A 19,399-nucleotide genomic window follows, 5' to 3' on the forward strand; every position below is an offset into this window, starting at 1 on the left:
GCTAACCTTGGGCTAACCTCTAGAAGTCACTCACTAGCACAGAGAGGTTCATCAAGCAGCTGGAATAAGAAAGCGTATCAGGCGCCGAAGTCAGCAGCTGTTTCTGTACCAGTAAGGAAGAAGACCAGACATATTTAATGTGGACACACCTACAAATCCTAACGATCCCTCTGGAGATTTAAACTATACTTTGGATTAGATTTTAGCTCCTTTTTTAGTACACAAGTCTTTTAACAGTGTACATGGAGTTTGGTTCTTTTAATATATAAAAACACATCAATTAAAGACCATGCCAGCATTTTTGTTTTAGCCAATTAATTCATATTAAACTTTAAGAGTGGATTTGTATTTTTGTAGTCTATCTTAATACAAGAATACTCCCATTTACATTGAAATAACTATTGGTGGCTTGAAATCTTTCCTCTTGTCCATACTGACGGTGAAGTGGTATCTTCTTAGCTTGAGTCCAACCGGAGACAAAATCAAATTCTGTGAAAACAATGGATTCTAAAGTTCGGCTGAAGCTAACATGAGGCTTCAGCAGTCTGAGTTAGACAAATCCAGTGAGTGTCTTGGTCCTAGAGGTTAGATTCTCTGCCCAAGGCCGAGGCCGAACTGGACCCGACCTGGCCAACATTTCCCGCCACTATCCTTGGGCCGGGCTGGGCCCTTGATCAAGCATTTGCGTTTTTTTAAAAGCAAGCTATGCCATAATCATGCGCAGCGTCTCCGCCACTCACACGCATCACACTGGGCCTGCTGGGCCGTATGGTGTAGCATCACACCGGGCCTGCTGGGCCGTATGGTGTAGCATCACACCGGGCCTGCTGGGCCGTATGGTGTAGCATCACACCGGGCCTGCTGGGCCGTGGGCACACGGGCTGCTGGGCGTGTAGCATCACACCGGGCCTGCTGGGCCGCATGGTGTAGCATCACACCGGGCCTGCTGGGCCGCATGGTGGAGCATCACACCGGGCCTGCTGGGCCGTATGGTGTAGCATCACACCGGGCCTGCTGGGCCGCATGGTGTAGCATCACACCGGGCCTGCTGGGCCGCATGGTGGAGCATCACACCGGGCCTGCTGGGCCGTATGGTGGAGCATCACACCGGGCCTGCTGGGCTGTATTGTGTAGCTTAAGTGCAACATGGAGCTTGAAGATGTAAAGAAAAAAATAAAAACAGGAGAATTAGCCTACCTTTGAGCAAGTTTGGAGGAAAGTCGGAGGTATGGAACCATTTTAAACAAGTCGTGGGCAGTGACAACATATGTGTCGGCTTTGTCGAGTGCATTAAGTGCGGCACGCTGCTTGCCTATGACAGCAAAAACACAGGGACGATGAACAGACACATGAAGCAGGCTCGCCATGGCAGAAAAGATGATAGTCATCCTTCAATGTCCTCTTTTGTTACTTCTCCAAGCATACCCCTTCTAAACAGATTTCTGCAGTTCAAACAACTCGGAATTGTAGTTGAGAATGTCAGTTATAACGCCTTACGTATTAAAAAAAATGTTGGGTTTAAATTGGGCTCGGGCTCATAATTACAGTTATTGTGTCGAGCCGGGCTTGGACACAACGTGCACGGGCTCGGGTAGGGTCGGGCTTGATTTTTTTGGGCCGATCTAAGCTCTACTTGGTCCTAGCAGTAGTGTGTGGGTTTAATGCTGATGTTTTGTCCCAGTGTTGTGTTGAAGTCTGTTTCACCTTTAATAGTGTTTCCCATAGCACTGTTCTCTGTGGTCAGGGAAACAGCTTGTTTAGGCTGAAGTTATATTTACAATTTTTAGTTACATAATTAGTTGGCGTTAGGGCTGAGGTTAAAGAGCTCAACACCTAATTTTAGCTTGATCATGCCCCCTTCACAAATTTAAAATATCTCAATGTTTTGCAAACTACAACTCCATACTCTACCTGGAACCACATAGAATGTTTTGGTATTTGAGCTACTCTGCAAACAGGAAAATAACTACAGTTGCAATGACCACTTGACTGGGACCAGAATCAATTCATAGTGTAATAATGTACATGACCGTACTTAAGATTTATAACACACTCCAAAAAGTGTAATTTCATTATTTTTCAACATGGATCCTATTTCCCCATGCATTGGTGTCTAAGTTACTAAAGTGAACAAGAATCTTTGAAACTGGTCCAGTACTGAGCGAGAATGCTGTAACCGGCAGCCATGAACCAGGCTGTAATGTAACCCTATGGGACAAATGTTCAGCGTCAGTTAGCGTCCACTAAAAGTTCGGTTTTTGCCGCTGACAGGCTCAGATTATTATTCTAAGTGTCTGACAACATTATGGAAAGATGGCGAAGTTGGTGTTATCCTGCCACGCTTTTGTGTGTAACTTACTGATGCTAGTTCATGCTAACACATGAACTTTAGCTAATAGCATTAGCTTACCTCCACGCTGTCTGCAGCTCTCCACTCTTGGGACAGCATTTTTCTTTAGGAAGGGGGCCTTTGGTTTAGGATTTCTTCTCCTCTTTGGCTGGCAGTAGTCATCCTTGTCAAACGGGTCACTGCAGACCTGATGGTGTATGGACTGGAGTGTTAAGGTCACAGGCGTAATTTAAAGGGGGATTACAATACACCCCCCCCAATAATCAAAACTGGTGAGTGTAACCCACCCCAAAAACCTATTGTCATTTCTTTTACATAAATAAAGACATTTGCACAAGGGCATAACTTGGGTTTAACATTGGGGGTTTGAGATTTCCAGTTTTAAGCAAAATTAAAATTTTGAGCATATCAAACGCTTCATTTCCTGCATTCTGGTGATTTATTCTGCAAAATTACGTCTATGCATTAGCACCATAAAATCATGCACAAATATCCACAGAACGCAGTAAATAAAGTGTTTGACATTCAAAATAAAATATTTGCCCAAAGTTACGCCCTTGGTTAGGGTCCGTTTGTAGCTGTATGCTAGCTCAACTAGCCACAACTTCAGCCTGTCCGTATCCAAAGGTAAGGTCTATGAAAGCTGCACAAAGTGTAGCTCGACATTTTGTTGACACAAAGAAAGGAAAGACAACACAAAGCTACACTTTCTGCACTCCAAAACAACACTCTCCCCACGGTCATTATTGTAAATTGAACCCCTTCATCTGCCTGCCGAGTTCTAATTCACAATAATGAAGGGCTTGCTCTACATGATCCCTTACTTAGTCATCATAAGGTCATAGTCCTAACAGACCAAGACTGAAGCAGCAGATCCTTTGAGTGTATTGAATTAAACAATAACTTATTCCATTACGTATCCTCTCATCAGGAAGAGGAAGACTGTAGTATGTCTTCTTCTTTTAGAGTAGGGTAAGAAAGGGGGTATTTTATAGATTCTGTCTTTAGGGTGGATCTTATTCCATTTGTGTATGTGCTCTCTGATTGTAAAGTTTTTTTTTTTCCTTCATTTTTCCATGTCTAAAGTTTGATCTAGTGTTGACAGAAATGCATTTAGTTTTGGTGAATGTGTCTGTTTTCCATGTCCTTGTCACCTGCTTCACCCTGTCTGCACAACCAATCCACAAAAAGAAATGTGAATACTCTTTTCTGATTGGTTGCATGGTGTCCATTATAAAGCAGTTGATTTGGCAGTTGCCCCAGGTATAAGCAGGTTAAAGAGGTGTCCATTATCAGGAGTTAATGGACTCCAGAGAGCAGAGCTAATTCCTGATAATGGACACCTTGTCTGGCATTAACTCTTACTTATGACTGCTCTCTACATATATGACGTTACATAGTCTTGGTACAGAGACATCATTACCGTATTAGTTCTACCAGTGCTTTTCCTCTGATAATGAATCAAAATGTCGCCTGTAAAAGAAGGTCAAGGTGTGTGGCATTTTGAGCTGGTCCACTCTTCACCAGACTAAAGACAATCCTTTATCTACAATGCCCAAAGAATATAGGCATTATCAATGGTATTCCTCTGGTGCACGTCAGACGGTTCTGGCCTCCCTGTCGTCCATTAACTCCTGATAATGGACACCTCGTCGGGCACTAACCCTTACTTGGTGTACTGTACATAGTATCCTTATTCCCCACTCCATGCTGTGCTGAGCTTGGTGTTTCTTTGGGGTTGTGACAAGGTCAGAGCCTAGCTGCCCAATATCAACACTGCATACGTAATAATCCATTCCATGTGTCGACTGAGATGTTATATTGGTAATAGTCACATCATCTTGAGAAAAGTGAGTGTGTTGGGGGGGGACAAGCTCGTAGCCTTTCTAAACTCCTGCCTACGGCCCTGATACAAACCAAACCCATAGCTGAATATCTACACCGCCACTGCAGTTGTTTGTTGAAATATGTCGGGATGCCCCACCACGACTAAAAATGAGAGATTCCTAGTTGTTAGTGAAACCCACAGGAAAAACCAGCACATCTTATTTGCTGCCTAGAAATAGACAACCAGTAAACATAGCTTACATTACAACTCTAAGCTTCAAATTCTTCAGGCCCACACCATGCATGGGTAAATTCCATTTGATGGAGTGGTGCAGCTATAAAAAAGCAGTTTTTATTTTTTTTATTTTATTATAGTTTTTATATTATAATTTCAAAAAGGATTCTTGTGAATTCCATGTTGGCAGTATGATTCTTGTTGTATGAGAAACTGTCTCATATAGCTCTTCCTTGTCATTATAAGAAGCTTTGAAATACCTAAATAACACCAGCACACTGTGGAGCCACCAATTGCTCACTGCATTTCTGTCATTGAGGTAAACAGAATACCACAGCTGTGTAAAAGAGAACTGAGTACCTTCATGTTTGTGGTTCCACAACAGCCAGAAGACAGAACTGTGCTGAATACTATTGATTATATGACCCAGATTAGTTTTAATCAACGTTTATGTTGCAAGACTGAAGGCACCACTTTGGAAATGGAAGGTTCCCACTGAAATTGCTGCCTGCAGCCATACAGTATTGGAGACGAGACGGCGTGGGGGAGCGGGTCTTAAGGCCGTGTTATGCTTCTGCGTTAAATCTACGCCGTGGTTACGTACGTAGGTACGAGGAGATACCGACCCTACGCCGTAGCCTGACGTGCACCTCTCAAAAAATGTAACTACATGTCTTGGCGACATACGTCGCTCGGCCGTGGCTTGGTAGCGTTGCATTTCCCCTGACTCATTTCCTGGTTCTCCTTCTCCATCAACAACATGAAATCAAGGAGAGGGTTAACTTCTCCTGCTCCAGATTTCCCACCGTGGTCAGAAAGAACAGGGGAGACACTTTTGCTCTCATTTATGAAACGAACGTACGACAGAAAACAAGTGTAAAACTGTACCGTACCGTACGGTCATTTCCACGCACAGCTCGGCATTTATCAATATGGACGTGAGCGGAGGCTACGATCAAATCTCACGTCAAGTCGTAGACTTGCGGTGCAGCATATAATCAGTTTAACAGGAGAAGGAGAAGTCATCAGTTGATCACTTATCGGCATCTGGCTGTTTTGGAAGACCTCTATTCGCCAGTACAACAGCGCACACGGGCCACGGTGGAGCGCTCCATCGGATTGATTAAGGGCAGATGGCTCTGTCTTGCATCAGTGGGGGGGACCCTACTATACACGGCAGAAAAAGTCTGCAACAGTGTTTTAGCCTGTGTTCTCCACAACATCACGCAGGAAAACAGGGTGCCATAAATGTAGTGATGGAGCCAGATGACCCGATGGCAGCTCACGGTTGCCTGGCTCTGACTCATGAAAAAAAGAGTAAAACGAGTCAAATAAAAGACACTACATAAACTCTGCTACTGTACGTTTATTTAAATATAGGTACATCATGTAGGCCTAAGAGATTGCAATATAAGCCTCTATATTATTATTAGGATACATATGTTAAGGATGTATACATTAAATAAACTTCAGCTGGAATCTGATTTACAACGGCAACACTGTTGACTGCATCAGTGATCTTTTTCCATTCCCCATTGTTTCTACAGCCTTTAATACCAGTTTTCAGGCTGCCAAATAGTGAACCTGAGATATCAGGGTTTCAATCTCCACCTCTGAAAAGTGCCGCTTCTCAGCCGGATTACGTCTCGCCATGTCTTAAATTGTAGGGGCAAGGCCTCAAAACCAAGAATATATTGGGGAGTGATATTTAAATTACGATAGTTTCCAGCCGCTGCATTTATCAATGTACGACCATTCTTACGCTCTGATTGGTGTGATACGAACGTTTCATGAAACACACGTGAAGCCTGTTGTAAGAGGATTTCTGCACTCATATCTGCGCTGGTTTCTACGTTAGGTTGATAAATGAGGGCCCTAGTTTCTCTCACTATGACTCTAGAGTCGGTCCTGCTCTTAAGTGAATATCTCACTCGCTCTAACACACACTCCCAATATACACACACACACACACACACACACACATGCCGGCCCTGCTATTCTATTAAAGAGATCGATGCACACACTAACGCACCAGTATAACCTTCAGGCCACTAACGTAGGCTACGGAGAAAGCTCTGCGTGGAGACTCCGCAGAACCATAAAACAGCCTTAAGAACTTCATAGCCTAGACTTGAGACTCGCGTTGTCCCACCTTTGACACAAACATACAATACACATACTTTCATGTTTTTTAACGTCTTTACTAAAGGATTACCTTATTTAAATTGCTTTTGTGTCTTTTGAATATTTTGTGAAACTGAAAGCTTCCGATGCAGAAAGTTAACGTGTGTCCTTTCCTCATCCTTCCCTGTCTGAAGGTGCAGCTCTGCCTGAGATGGCCACCTCACTGCGCTGCCACAGGACGCTCCTATTGGCCGTGGCCTTCTGTTTCCTGCCTTGCATCACTTCCTCCCTCAACCTGGAGGATCCCAATGTCTGCAGCCACTGGGAGAGGTCAGTCACAATGCTGCAGTCATTTCTTTAAAAGCCATTTAACCAGGCTCAACTTTTGTTGCAATACAACATGATGTCATCTAGCAAGGTGCTTCGTTGACCAATCAGTTTCATGCAAGTGAACATTCCTGGTTGATTACTTTGTAACTCGAATGCCATATTCTGACACCTATTCCACCAGGTGTGTCTGCACTGTGTTCCGGCGGCGCTGCGTTCCGGCGGCGCTGCATTCCCGGCCACTCAAGACAATGCTTGTGATTCCACTAGCTGCAAAGAAGCACGTCTCAGAAACTCTCTGCTCTGCTTCGCTAAAAATACGTGCCATATCTATTTTTTACTGAGCCGCGGGGCGCTCCATCTGTGTCGGTCATAACTGGACTAATTGGAAGAAACCCTTTAACTCTGTAGACTACTTGCTATTATGTGAGAATCCCACACAAAAATGTTCCAAAACCTCGAAATCTGAGGGTCTGAGGCAGGCAAAATGCTCTGCTTCTGAGATGCTCCAGGTGGCGCATGGCGGACGGCGGAACAAAACCACGGCGCAGCTGGAACGCGGGGCATCCGCGACTGACTAATTTCAGCGTTACTGTTTACCTGGTGATTGTCAAGGCAAAAGATGGTTATTGGCTTGCCCACTTTGTTAATAGCTGTGCATGTTTATTTCAGCTGCCCAGTTTGTAGATGTTAGATGGCACAAACAGTTGGCCTAATCACTGCTGGCCAGGCAACCCAAAGGCCGAGGTTATGTTTCTATTTCCGGAGACACATATGATGCGGGGGGTCTGGGGGGTACTTCCCCAGAAAAGTTTTAGCATTAAACACTTTATTTCCCGCAGTCTGGTTTTGACCGTAGCCCTGAATGTAGGCAACACAAAGTTTAGCTGCGCAGTAATATTGCTAAATTTTATTTGAAGTTCCTGAGACGTTTAGTCTATGGTTCAGGCTCAAACACACGGAGCTCTGAGCAGACCCATCCGTCGCTTTGTGTCCACTCTCTCTGTAAAAATAGTTGGTGGTGGTCTTCCGTGGTCTGGGCTGCTTCAGGTCGTTATAAGGACGCTCTCTTCTGGGGGGATGCTGTGGCAGATGTGTCGCGCCTGTGCTTCATGCATTTCTGCCGTTGTTTCGGTTTTCCACCTCCAATGTAGAGCAGCAGAGATTGAATTGCACTTGTACTTCAGTTTGACATTGTACCGTACAATTGTAGGTGACAAATAAATAAACGTTCTTCTACATAAAGCTTTTGGCTGATTTCCGAATTAAAGGAAAGCTTGGAAATCCGTTAAGTGAGCTGTGAAAGAAGAAAGGTGGAGGCAGATTTCCCAGCTATATTGCCTTTCAGTGACTAATCTGAGGAAACAGCTGCAGTAGCACTCAGAGCCTCCCTCTGTGCTGTGGTCCGAATAAAGATTCACAGGAAGACCAGACAGTGAAGAGACACAGTTTATCAAGCTGATGATGATAAGGCTTCTTAAGAAAGTCTCAGTCCCACTAACATCTTAAGATTTTGGCAAAATTGTGGCAAAGAGTGTGCATGTGCCTTTCCTAAACAACAGTGATTTAATAAAAATCTGAAGTCAGTCATTAGGAGAAAGCAGTACAGACTGTGGTAACTCTTTAGTGTCAGAGATCTTTTACTTAGTGCTGAAACAATTAGTCGAGCCACAGAAAATGAATCTGCAACAATTTTTTAGAAAGAATGTTTGTCATTTATCAAATATTCTCAGTGTCCTTAAAATGAGGATTCGCTGCCTTCGTGAAGACATTCCATAGACTAACCAATCCATTAAACAATTCAATAATAAATACAAAAGTTGAACCAATAATCAACAATCCATAATGAAAAGCATCCTTAACTGCAGCCATACAGCAAGTAACTGAAAAAGAATACTATATGCATGCCTCCAAAGAGCCTGTGGTAAGAGCAGTTCACGAGGCAGTCATAAGGTAGCTTTTGTCACCCCCCCACCCTCCAAAGTCTCTTTGATTTGCTGTGAGACACAATCTTTATACAACACTCAGTGATGGAGGGCCACACAGAGTACAGAGCATGCTGGAGAAGGTGGGGCTGCTGATAATCCTGCCTTGGCACACGCACACACACACACACACACACACACACACACACACACACACACACACACACACACACACACAGCCACACACACACACTACACGCTACATCTACACTGCTACGTTTTGGTTTAAAAATGAATATCTTCTGCTACGCTTACGCCTCGCATCCACACTACCGCGCTGTTTCCGAGCCCCTAAAACGGAGACATTTGGAATCACTACTGCCGCCGTTTTGGTTTGAAAACTCCAGAGTTGCTCTGTAGTCAGGACGGACACAAACGGAGACATTTGGAAACGAGGACGCACGTCACTCAGTCTTATCTGTTAGGTAGCTTCCAGACCTTTCAGTAACAGTTCCACCTCGTCTTCGCTCCAATCTAATAAAACCCTGCTCTTACTTTTCACCGTTGTTTTTCTTTCTCCAAAGTAGTTTCTTTTAATGTACATCCATGATTTTCAACCGCAGAGTAACATCAGACAATCTGCTTCCTGTTTACACAGGCACGCACATGCCCAGTGTGTGTGTGTGTGTGTGTGTGTGAAAGGTCATGTGATATGTGATGTCAGACGTGTTACTATGGACGCAGATTAGTTCTGCTACTGGAGCTAAACGCCTTGTGTGGTCGGAGATGTTTTTTTTTTTTTTAAAAACGTAAACATAAAAATGAAACGTAGCAGTGTAGATGTAGCCCTAATGACTCCCTGATTCAGTCAGTGGTTAGAAGAGTGTGTAAGCCGGTAGTTCTGTTCACTCACACACACACACACACACACACACACACACACACACACACACATTTGCACACAGACATGCACACACCACACACACACTGATATGTGTCTTCCTGTGCTTGCAGTTATTCGGTGACAGTGCAGGAGTCCTACGCTCATCCCTTTGATCAGATTTATTACACCAGCTGCACCGACATCCTCAACTGGTTTAAGTGCACCAGACACAGGTGAGACAATGTGTGTATATGTGTGGAGAGAGTGGTGCTTAGTTAAAGGACCATTCCATTGTTTTTGCATGCTATCGTCTATGTTCTGTACAGAATACAGTGTATTTAACTTCACCTATCTGCCAACCATTTTCCAAACCCCAACCACAGTGCAGGGCTGTAGTACTTGAGTCCGAGTCTAGACTCAAGACGTTGTTCTATTGTGTTGACTCGTCTTGGACCCGTTGGTATCTGGACTAGACTCGTCTCTGACTCGGCCATTGGACTGGCCAAATATTCTCTTGGTCTGGACCGAGTCCAGCACTATATGCTTTTGTTCTAAAGTAACTTTCTCCTTTAAAACAAATCCATTGATAAAATATTAGTTTAATTTAAAATCCATCTAGAACGGGTGTTGCCATTGGTTGCCTGGGATACGCCTGGCTGCGTTATATACCTCAATCATCAGACATCAGTCAGTTTCATTTTGGCCACAGACACAACGTCAGAGAGCACTTTGTACTCTGGATTCTTCAGGACCAGTCATAAGTTCAAGAGTGGGAACATGTCAGTGCTGCTGTTGCTTGTTATTTGTTACATTTTCCATCAGCAGTCCAGAATGTTCTTGTTACACCAGAATAAAAAGACTCCGCATCTAAAATATGAAGCTGTACTTTAGCTTTATGTCAAATTGCTCTACTTAAAGTAAATAATATGGCCTAATTTCATCTTACAGTGTTGTTACTTTTTGATCATTACAGTAATGTTGCAAAATGATCATCTTGAAATAGAAGATCACATTACATAAATTATGAACGGGTAAGTAAGTGGTCTTGAAGAGGATTCTTTTATTTCTGTCTCAGTTTTGACTGTCTCTCTCTCTGTCTTGACTCAGTCTCGACTAGTCCTGGTCTTGGACTAGACAAAGGTGGACTTGACTACAGCCCTGCCACAGCGTGCTCTTCCCCGCTCCCAGACTCGAACGTTGCTCAAAGAGATCTTGTTTTCTTTTATTCTTGTTAAACATATGTTAATGTGGCATGGCAATGCTGTAATCAATATGCGTCAGCAACAACATGACCACACAATGAGAAGAGTCCAAAATAAAAGCAGACTACGTCAACTTAGAAAATAGCCCTTATCATGAGGTCCCCTTACTTCTTTTTTTCTTGAGCTTTCACACCACAAAATGTTCCTTTTACAGTTTGACCACCCAACCACACTTAGTAAATACGGCTTCTTACTTAATATGATATGTTGTATTTAATGATCTTGTGATAATACTGTGGTCACTGCTACACAACCAATTGGCCCTCTGGGGTGAAAACAAAGTTTTACTTGGTATGGCCGGAGATTATAGACATTAGACATTATATAGACAATATATTTGTGAAGGTACTTTATGACTGAGCTTTTGTATTGGACTGCATTAAGTGGCTACTGTGTTTAATAAAAATACAAGATTTATAAATATTTTTAATCCTGAAACCTGGAAAGTCATGGTGGTCAAGTTGATGCTGTCAGCTGAGTACCAAACTCAGGGGAAATCATCTGTAATGAACCAGATGGATTCAGTTCAAAGGTTTCAGGGAGGGTGGTAGATACACAGTGTGCTGTAGGCAGGGTTTCCGCGGGGCCTTTAAAAAGTCTAAAAAAGTCTGAAATTTCAAAATCTGCTAGTCTGTCCTGGCTGGTGCTGGCCATGCCTTTATCAAAACTGACACACATAAGTTTTAGGCCCTAAAAAGTCTTGAATTCCCTGAAGTAATGTGTTCTAGATCTTAAATTATTAACTATGTCAATGTAACACAACACGGTCTCACGGCAGTTTGTGAAATGGTCACGTTATTTTTAATCTATTGATTTGTGTACACGGATCATTATGTTGTTTTTTTCGTGGTGGTCAGCACGTAATGGGAAGCATCTATACGGAGGTTGGGTTTATGAAAAGAAGAACGGGGAAAGGACATGTCACACGCCTGGACACGATCCGCGGTCTCTGGGGGACGCGGGACAACAGCGGGACGGTTGAGTTTAGGAAAAGAAGAACGGGGAAAGGAAACGTGACACGCGGGAAACGAGCCGCGGTCTCCTGGGTGAAAGTCCTGTGTTGTTTGACCCATCCACCGCCCCAACCAACCTCCCTGTGCGGATTTTCAGCTTTTCATACTGCTCGCTACCGTAGTCGCTCCTAATGCTACGTCATCTTCTCATTGACTTTACATTGGCATTGTTTTCTAAAAAATCGTGCTGTGATCACGAAATATGCTTCCCATTGAAATTTCACGAACTGCCGTGAAACTGGGTTGCGTAACACTACCTCTAATGCTCTTTGAAATGTTCCCGCAGCGCTTTACAATGTTTCTTTTTTAATTCTGTGGTGTTGTAGTTCTTTCTGTCGCTAGTCCAAATAAAACTCTATTGTATTAGGACTACAAATGAGACCAACATGCTGCAGCCGATCTAGACACCAGTCCTATAATACCAATGAGGAAATCAGGGAATTGTTTCAGACAATGTTTCCGGACTCTGACATCTGACTTTGTCTTCAGTTTTCATTCAAATGGTCCAAAAAAGGTCTTAAAAAGTTTTTAATTTGACTTGGTGAAACCTGTAGAAACCACCCTGTGTACAGCAAGGCCATGAGCTATATTCTGTTTTATTTTCAAAAAGGTACTGTTACGGCGCCTCGCCATGTTCTGTATTGTGCCTTTAATAGATTTGTGTGTGTGCCTGAATAATGTGAGAGTGAGAGCTCTCTTTTCCTTTCAGATCTTTGTTCCAACAGACACACCTGCTGCAGATTGGCTGACTGGGAGGCTGATATTTAACTTCCTGTTTCCAGTGTCCACACCGAGGCTTGATGTTGGCAGCAGCTCATTCCTCCTCGTCCTCCAAACATTTGTTAATCTGTGCATTTGTGTGTATTTAATGCATTTACTTCTGTTATGCATGATTATGATTGAACACAGCCTCAGGGTCTTCATCAGGACAGAGTTTAATGATCACTGGCTCCATGTATAGACTATACACTCTCCACGCCACATTTTATATCACATGATGAAGTGATAAAGTGAGCATGGAGTCATTACTAGGATGGCTGAGTGGTTAAGGTGTTGGACTTAAGAGACAATGGACTACAGCCCTCGTGGGTTCAAACCCCACTCCTGTTAGATTTCAATTATTGGCTGGCTGTGTTTCAAAGGTAGACCACACGGTCAAAATGTCCTTGACGTATCATCCATGATCTCATTGTTTTGTGGACTGCCTTTTTTTAATACAGCTGTTGCCATCTTGGTTTGTGTGTGTGTGTGTGTGTGTGTGTGTGTGTGTGTGTGTGTGTGTGTGTGTGTGTGTGTGTGTGTGTGTGTGTGGGCTTGTTTAACTATATTCGTGGGGTCCAAAACCGGGAGTCCAGTATACTTGTGGGGTCCCAACAGCTTTGTGGGGCTAAAATGCTGGACCCCACAAGGTTAAAGGTCTGTTTGAGGGTTAAGACTTGGTTTTAGGATTAGGGTTAGAATTAGGTTATGGTTAGGGTGAGGGTAAGGGTTAAGGTTAGGCATTTAGTTGTGATGGTCAAGGTTAGGGTAAGGGGCTAGGGAATGCATTGTGTCAATGACGGGTCCCCACAAAGATAGTGCCACAAACGTGCGTGTGCGTGTGTGTGTGCGTGTGCGTGTGCGTGTGCGTGCGTGTGAATGGCGTGTGTAGTGGGCGTAACGCTTTAAGTATTCGTTAAGGCTAGAAAAGCGCTATAAAAAAGCAGTCCATTTACAGAATAACCAACATTGTGTCTAGTAGCATTTCCTTCACTGAGTGTCCGATCCTGTATGTGACCTCACTTCCTGTCTGTGTGCAGGGTGAGCTATCGGACAGCCTATCGAAGAGGAGAGAAGACCATGTACCGGAGAAAGTCCCAGTGCTGCCCAGGCTTCTACGAGAATGGAGAGATCTGTTCTCGTGAGTATCACACACACACACACACACACACACACACACACACACACACACACACACACACACACACACACATACACTGGCAAGTCCATAAACAATCACATTGTCAGAAATTGGCCTGAAACCTGTGGACACACATTCAGATTATTTAGACTCGAATCAAACCTGATTTAAGATATTATTGTAAGCATAAGGATGAATAGATTGACATAAACACAAGATAAAATGACACATGATGTGATTGGGCCAGCTGGATATATTACACTAAACCAGTATTATATGTTATGATATGTATTATATGTGTTCTGCATAGATGGCTGGGCCGCCGTCATTAGGCTTTTTTTAAACCGACATAAAAAAGTTCTGTTTGTTATCATGGCAAACACAAGGTGTTGCTTGTGTAACTATGTGGATGACATGCTCATTTGTGTTAAGAAACAAAAAAAATGTTAACTCTTTCCACTCACATATATCATTTCATTTGCTGTCAGAGTTTGAAACATATGAGAAGTCTGCTCCCATGGTTTGTAGAACATGGACTTACGATATGTGATTTTGCAAACAATTGTCATGTAGTGACATACAGACAGGTGACAAATTAAAGGTGGTATGACAAATAGACAATGAAGATCACCGAATGGTTAGATGAGTACGAAAACGCTGTATACAGGTTTTATTATACACTCTCTTTATCTGAGACCGAGACACCGAGTAAAAATGCGGCCGATTCCGAGACGAGACCGAGACCTTCAAAAAGTGTTCTTGAGACCAAGACCGATCTTGAGTACTACAACACTGCCTGATAGTGGAGATAGCGGGAGAGGAAGAACATCTAACCCGCGTCAGGCTTTATCCCAGCTATGTTCATGTTTAGCCAGACCAGCACTGAGGAAACTGGGAACCAATGGCTGTGGCAAGTCAGAAAAACAGAAGCTTTGTCTTCTACATGTGACTTCACTTGCCAACAGGCAGGAACAGGTGTGAAGCCACAGTGGCAAAAACAACAACTGTTGTCCAGCAGTGACAGTAAAAGAAATCATTCTGTTAACACGCAGGCTGCTGTTCTGATGCTGGAAGTAGTCGGTGATTTAAAAAAAAAGCCATAATATCTGTGTGCTTTGGTGGAGACCACAGTTTGATTCATGCAGAGGCTGAGATAATGCGCCCCGGGACATCAGAGGGGGATTTTATTTTGGAGTGAAAAGGCTCTCTTCTATAAGCAAATATCACATGTTGCTCCTCAACGAAACACTGCAGGAAGGATTGGTCAGATACTCCAGGCAACATGGCATTACCAGATGGGATTAAGATAGGAAAGGAAGTCTGATTGCTTTTAGGCTAAATGTAGTACATGTTCTTAGATAGAGTCAGTGTGCCTGCTATATTTTAGAAAAACAAATATCCTCAATGAAAATGTGATGGTTTTGGGAGAGATTTAGCAACACAAAGCTATAAATGTCTGCAGATGACAGAGAGAGCTTCTTCTTCTTCTTCCTATTCCTCGTTAGGGTTAAAAAGCCAAAAAATCTGGTTGGAAACATTTCAATCAGGAGAGACTTATTTTTGAGTTAACAATTATTTATTGACATGTGCACAATAAAAATAATAAATGGGAAAAAGTCTTTGGTGATTAGACCCCGTTGTTTGACCTTATCAAATTCCCACCGTGAAGTCATCATATTTTAAAGGGGGCAGAGAAACTGTGAACGGTGTAGGCAGCTTTTGGACAGAGTGCAGCATTTAGCAGCTAGAGACAGATATTTCCCTCAGGAGCTGGCGGAGACCAAAACAGAGCTTAATGAAGAGTGAATATTGAACATTGAATATTCATCATGTGGATACAAACACATCCTAAAGCGTGTACCGCAAGGGTCGATTCTGGGTCCAGTCCTTTTTTGCTTATACATAAATTATATTACTTTTGCGCTAAAACCAACCATTGCTGCAGAGCAGCTATTATTAGTTCTGGTTTTGATTCAAGGTTTCAAGGCATTTATTGTCAGTATGCGTGAATATGCCACCAGTGCATTTTCATACAGTGAAACACTTCAACATGTACACTGTAGACACAATATACAGTCACACAGAGTTACACACAGTGTAACAGTGAAAACAAGTAAACATGAAAACAATCATTTAAAAACCTAAAAGCAATAGAAAGAACATAATAGCAATAAAAAGACTCAAATCTATAGACATGAACAAGTAGTCATTGCCTGTGGATAAAAGCTGTCTGTTTAGTGATTGGTGTTTGCCTTGATGTTATCACTTGATGTTATCACCAATGGTAGCAGTAAACATTTTGTATGGCCTGGATGAGTCTTGTCTCTTATGATTGCTTGTGCAATTTTTTTTACATTAAGTGTAGTATATCACATCCAAGTCTGGCTGTAAAATCAGTGCCTTACTTGCATTCTGGCGTTTTCTGAATGTAGTGGCTCAGAACAATTCTGCTTTAAACATGGACCTCATTTGAAATTAGTGTCTTCTTGCAACAGAAAACAGAACTTTTCTATGCAGGTGGACATGAAAGCTGGTTAAAAAATCTGTCAAAACGCTTTGAGAACAATCGGATTTCTTCCCGGTGAAAAGTGTTCAGAGTCGAGAACAGTGATTATTTATACTAGCCTGACAAGCCAGACCTACATCCAGATGTTGGGTCTGTGAACTCACCATTGGCAGGGCTCAATCCGAGGGGCGGGATAAACGGTTGTCTTTCAAATTCCCTCTGCACTCATAGCCAATCAGAGCAACGCTAGTTGATAGATTCAACTTTAAACTCCGAACACATCTTCCTTTTTTAAGAATGACTTCAGAGCCTTCTTTGTTCTTTTCTCAAAGAAAAGCTGAACTCCAAGTCTTCCAGAGTCGCGGCCAAAGCCGATTCCAAAGACCGCTGTTCGCCAGCAGCAGCAACCATAAGCCCGCCCACCAACTCTATACACAATGTGATTGGCCTGACCAGAATTTGGTTTTTCCAGCTCGCAAGCCAACGGAGAGTTGCTAGACTGATCCTGGCTGCAAATTACATGTGCTGCTGCTAGGGTGGTCTAGATTTCTAGGCTATATTTATACAGTACCTTGAGTGACAACCTGTAAAAAAAAGTGATCCAATCTTATTTTGGATTGAGTCAAGTGAAGTCTGCTTGTTTCACAAGAGAGTCCGATTAGAGTGGCAAGTCCTAATGAACTAATACAAGTCTTAATTCTACAGCTCTGTTAAAGTGAAAGTAAGGCTACATTTACATCGCTACGTTTTGGTTTTTAAGCGTTTGAGTTTTGAGCCGAAAGTGATCTCGGTGTACCAAGTATTTTTATCTCCAGTAGAACTAATCTCTGTTTAAACTAACACGCCCAAACCTCATATCTCATCATCATTCTGGTATACTGGACATAAACAGGAGGCAGCGTGGAGAAACATTGGCGTCAGTGTTTGGGCTCCGTTTTGGGGCTCGGAGACACCAGAGCAGGGGGAATGAGCCCCTAATTCGGAGACATTAGGAAACACTTCTGACCCGTTGTGGTTCTGAATCTGCGGGGTTGTGTTTCAAACGGAGACCTTTGACAACACCGACACTGACGCCAACGTTTCTCCTCCTGATTGGGTCTTATCGGTCACGACGTCTCGTTCTCTGAGACTAAAGCTACTAACGTTACCATGGCAACTACCAGCAGGGGACAGAGTCTCCACGCTGCCTCCTGTTTATGTCCAGTATACCAGAATGTTGATGAGATATGAGGTTTGGGCGTGTTAGTTTAAACAGAGATCAGTTCTTCTACTGGAGATAAAAACACTTGGTACACAGAGATCACTTTTGGCTTAAAAGCCAAAACGTAGCGATGTAAATGTAGCCTCAGCATTGAAGCTTTTATTTCTTCAGCCCTTTGTGCCTAATTGTACTGCTGATCTGTTTGAGTGTCCTGATCCCTGTCTTCCTGTCTCCTCCATGTCTCAGCTTATTGTGCAGAGAGCTGTGTTCACGGCCGCTGCATGGCCCCCAACACCTGCCAGTGTGAGCCGGGCTGGGGGGGCTCCAACTGCTCCAGTGGTAAGTCCTCCAGCTGTTGCTGTCTGTGAGTACTCCTTTCTTTGCGAGTGTGACTCTGTTTTTTCTGTGAAAGCACTCTGAACTCACGAGAAAAACAGACGCTGGTGTCGTCTTACCGTGCTGTGCCTCTCCAGCAGTCTCAGGAGCTGAGCCTGTTCTCAGGGCTGCTTTTCACACATGCAAACAAACGTTTAATCACTATACTAACTACTATCTATTTTGACAATCGATTAATCGGCTTGAGGCATTTTTTATAAAAAAAAGTTAAAAAAATCTGTTTGCAGCGTCTTAAATGTGAATGCGTTCTAGTTTCTTCTCTCCTCTGGGACAGTAAACTGAATATCTTTGAGTTGTGGACAAAACGAGACATTTGAGGACGTCCTCTTGATTAATCGACAATGAAAAAAATCATTAGTTGCAGCCTTACCCCTGAACATTAATCCCAATGATAACCACCTGATCACCATTTAACCACAATTTCTATGTGTTAAAAAAATATCAACGTTTTGAAGACATGTTGTCATGCTCAGATTGTTTGTGCTTCCTTCTCTGTGGTCCGGCTAAGCTCAACAGGCCCTCACTTGAGGCTGATATTATTTTTCAATTGAATTAGTCTGCACAGTAGCTACATTACAGTTCTGCCTTTCATTTAGACCTCCAGATGCTCCATGATACGCATACACAGACTCTGTAGCGTCACCCATCAGCTGCCATTTCTCATTTTGGGCCAGCTGCGAGTAGCTCCCTCATTTCCGTAGCATCCATCCATCCATCCATCTTCTTCCGCTAATCCGGTAACGGGTCGCGGGGGTAGCAGCTCCAGCAGGGGACCCCAAACTTCCCTTTCCCGAGCCACATTAACCAGCTCCGACTGGGGGGTCCCGAGGCGTTCCCAGGCCAGGTTGGAGATATAATCCCTCCACCTAGTCCTGGGTCTTCCCCGAGGCCTCCTCCCAGCTGGATGTGCCTGGAACACCTCCCTAGGGAGGCGCCCAGGGGGCATCCTTACCAGATGCCCGAACCACCTCAACTGGCTCCTTTCGACGCGAAGGAGCAGCGGCTCTACTCCGAGCTCCTCACGGATGACTGAGCTTCTCACCCTATCTCTAAGGGAGACGCCAGCCACCCTCCTGAGGAAACCCATTTCGGCCGCTTGTACCCTGGATCTCGTTCTTTCGGTCATGACCCAGCCTTCATGACCATAGGTGAGGGTAGGAACGAAAACTGACCGGTAGATTGAGAGCTTTGCCTTCTGGCTCAGCTCTCTTTTCGTCACAATGGTACGATAAATTGAGTGTAATACCGCACCTGCTGCGCCGATTCTCCGACCAATCTCCCGCTCCATTGTCCCCTCACTCGCGAACAATACCCCAAGGTACTTGAACTCCTTCACTTGGGGTAAAGACTCATTCCCTACCTGGAGAAGGCACTCCATCGGTTTCCTGCTGAGAACCATGGCCTCAGATTTAGAGGTGCTGATCCTCATCCCAGCCGCTTCACACTCGGC

At 43.6% G+C, this 19,399-nt stretch overlaps 1 protein-coding gene across 1 annotated transcript in view; it reads left to right on the forward strand.

The window, feature by feature from the left end:
* Nucleotides 1-19,399, forward strand: part of megf10 (multiple EGF-like-domains 10) — an 81,565-nt gene that overhangs the window by 10,762 nt on the left and 51,404 nt on the right. Inside the window, exons 2-5 of the mRNA XM_031282270.2 lie at nucleotides 6,731-6,866; nucleotides 9,803-9,904; nucleotides 13,746-13,846; nucleotides 17,800-17,892. Of these exons, the coding sequence (XP_031138130.1) occupies nucleotides 6,748-6,866; nucleotides 9,803-9,904; nucleotides 13,746-13,846; nucleotides 17,800-17,892 (415 nt within the window). The 5' untranslated portion in view covers nucleotides 6,731-6,747. The remainder of the gene's footprint in view (nucleotides 1-6,730; nucleotides 6,867-9,802; nucleotides 9,905-13,745; nucleotides 13,847-17,799; nucleotides 17,893-19,399) is intronic.

Source organism: Sander lucioperca, chromosome 14 (assembly GCF_008315115.2).
Source record: "Sander lucioperca isolate FBNREF2018 chromosome 14, SLUC_FBN_1.2, whole genome shotgun sequence".
In the NCBI taxonomy this organism is placed as follows: domain Eukaryota; kingdom Metazoa; phylum Chordata; class Actinopteri; order Perciformes; family Percidae; genus Sander; species Sander lucioperca.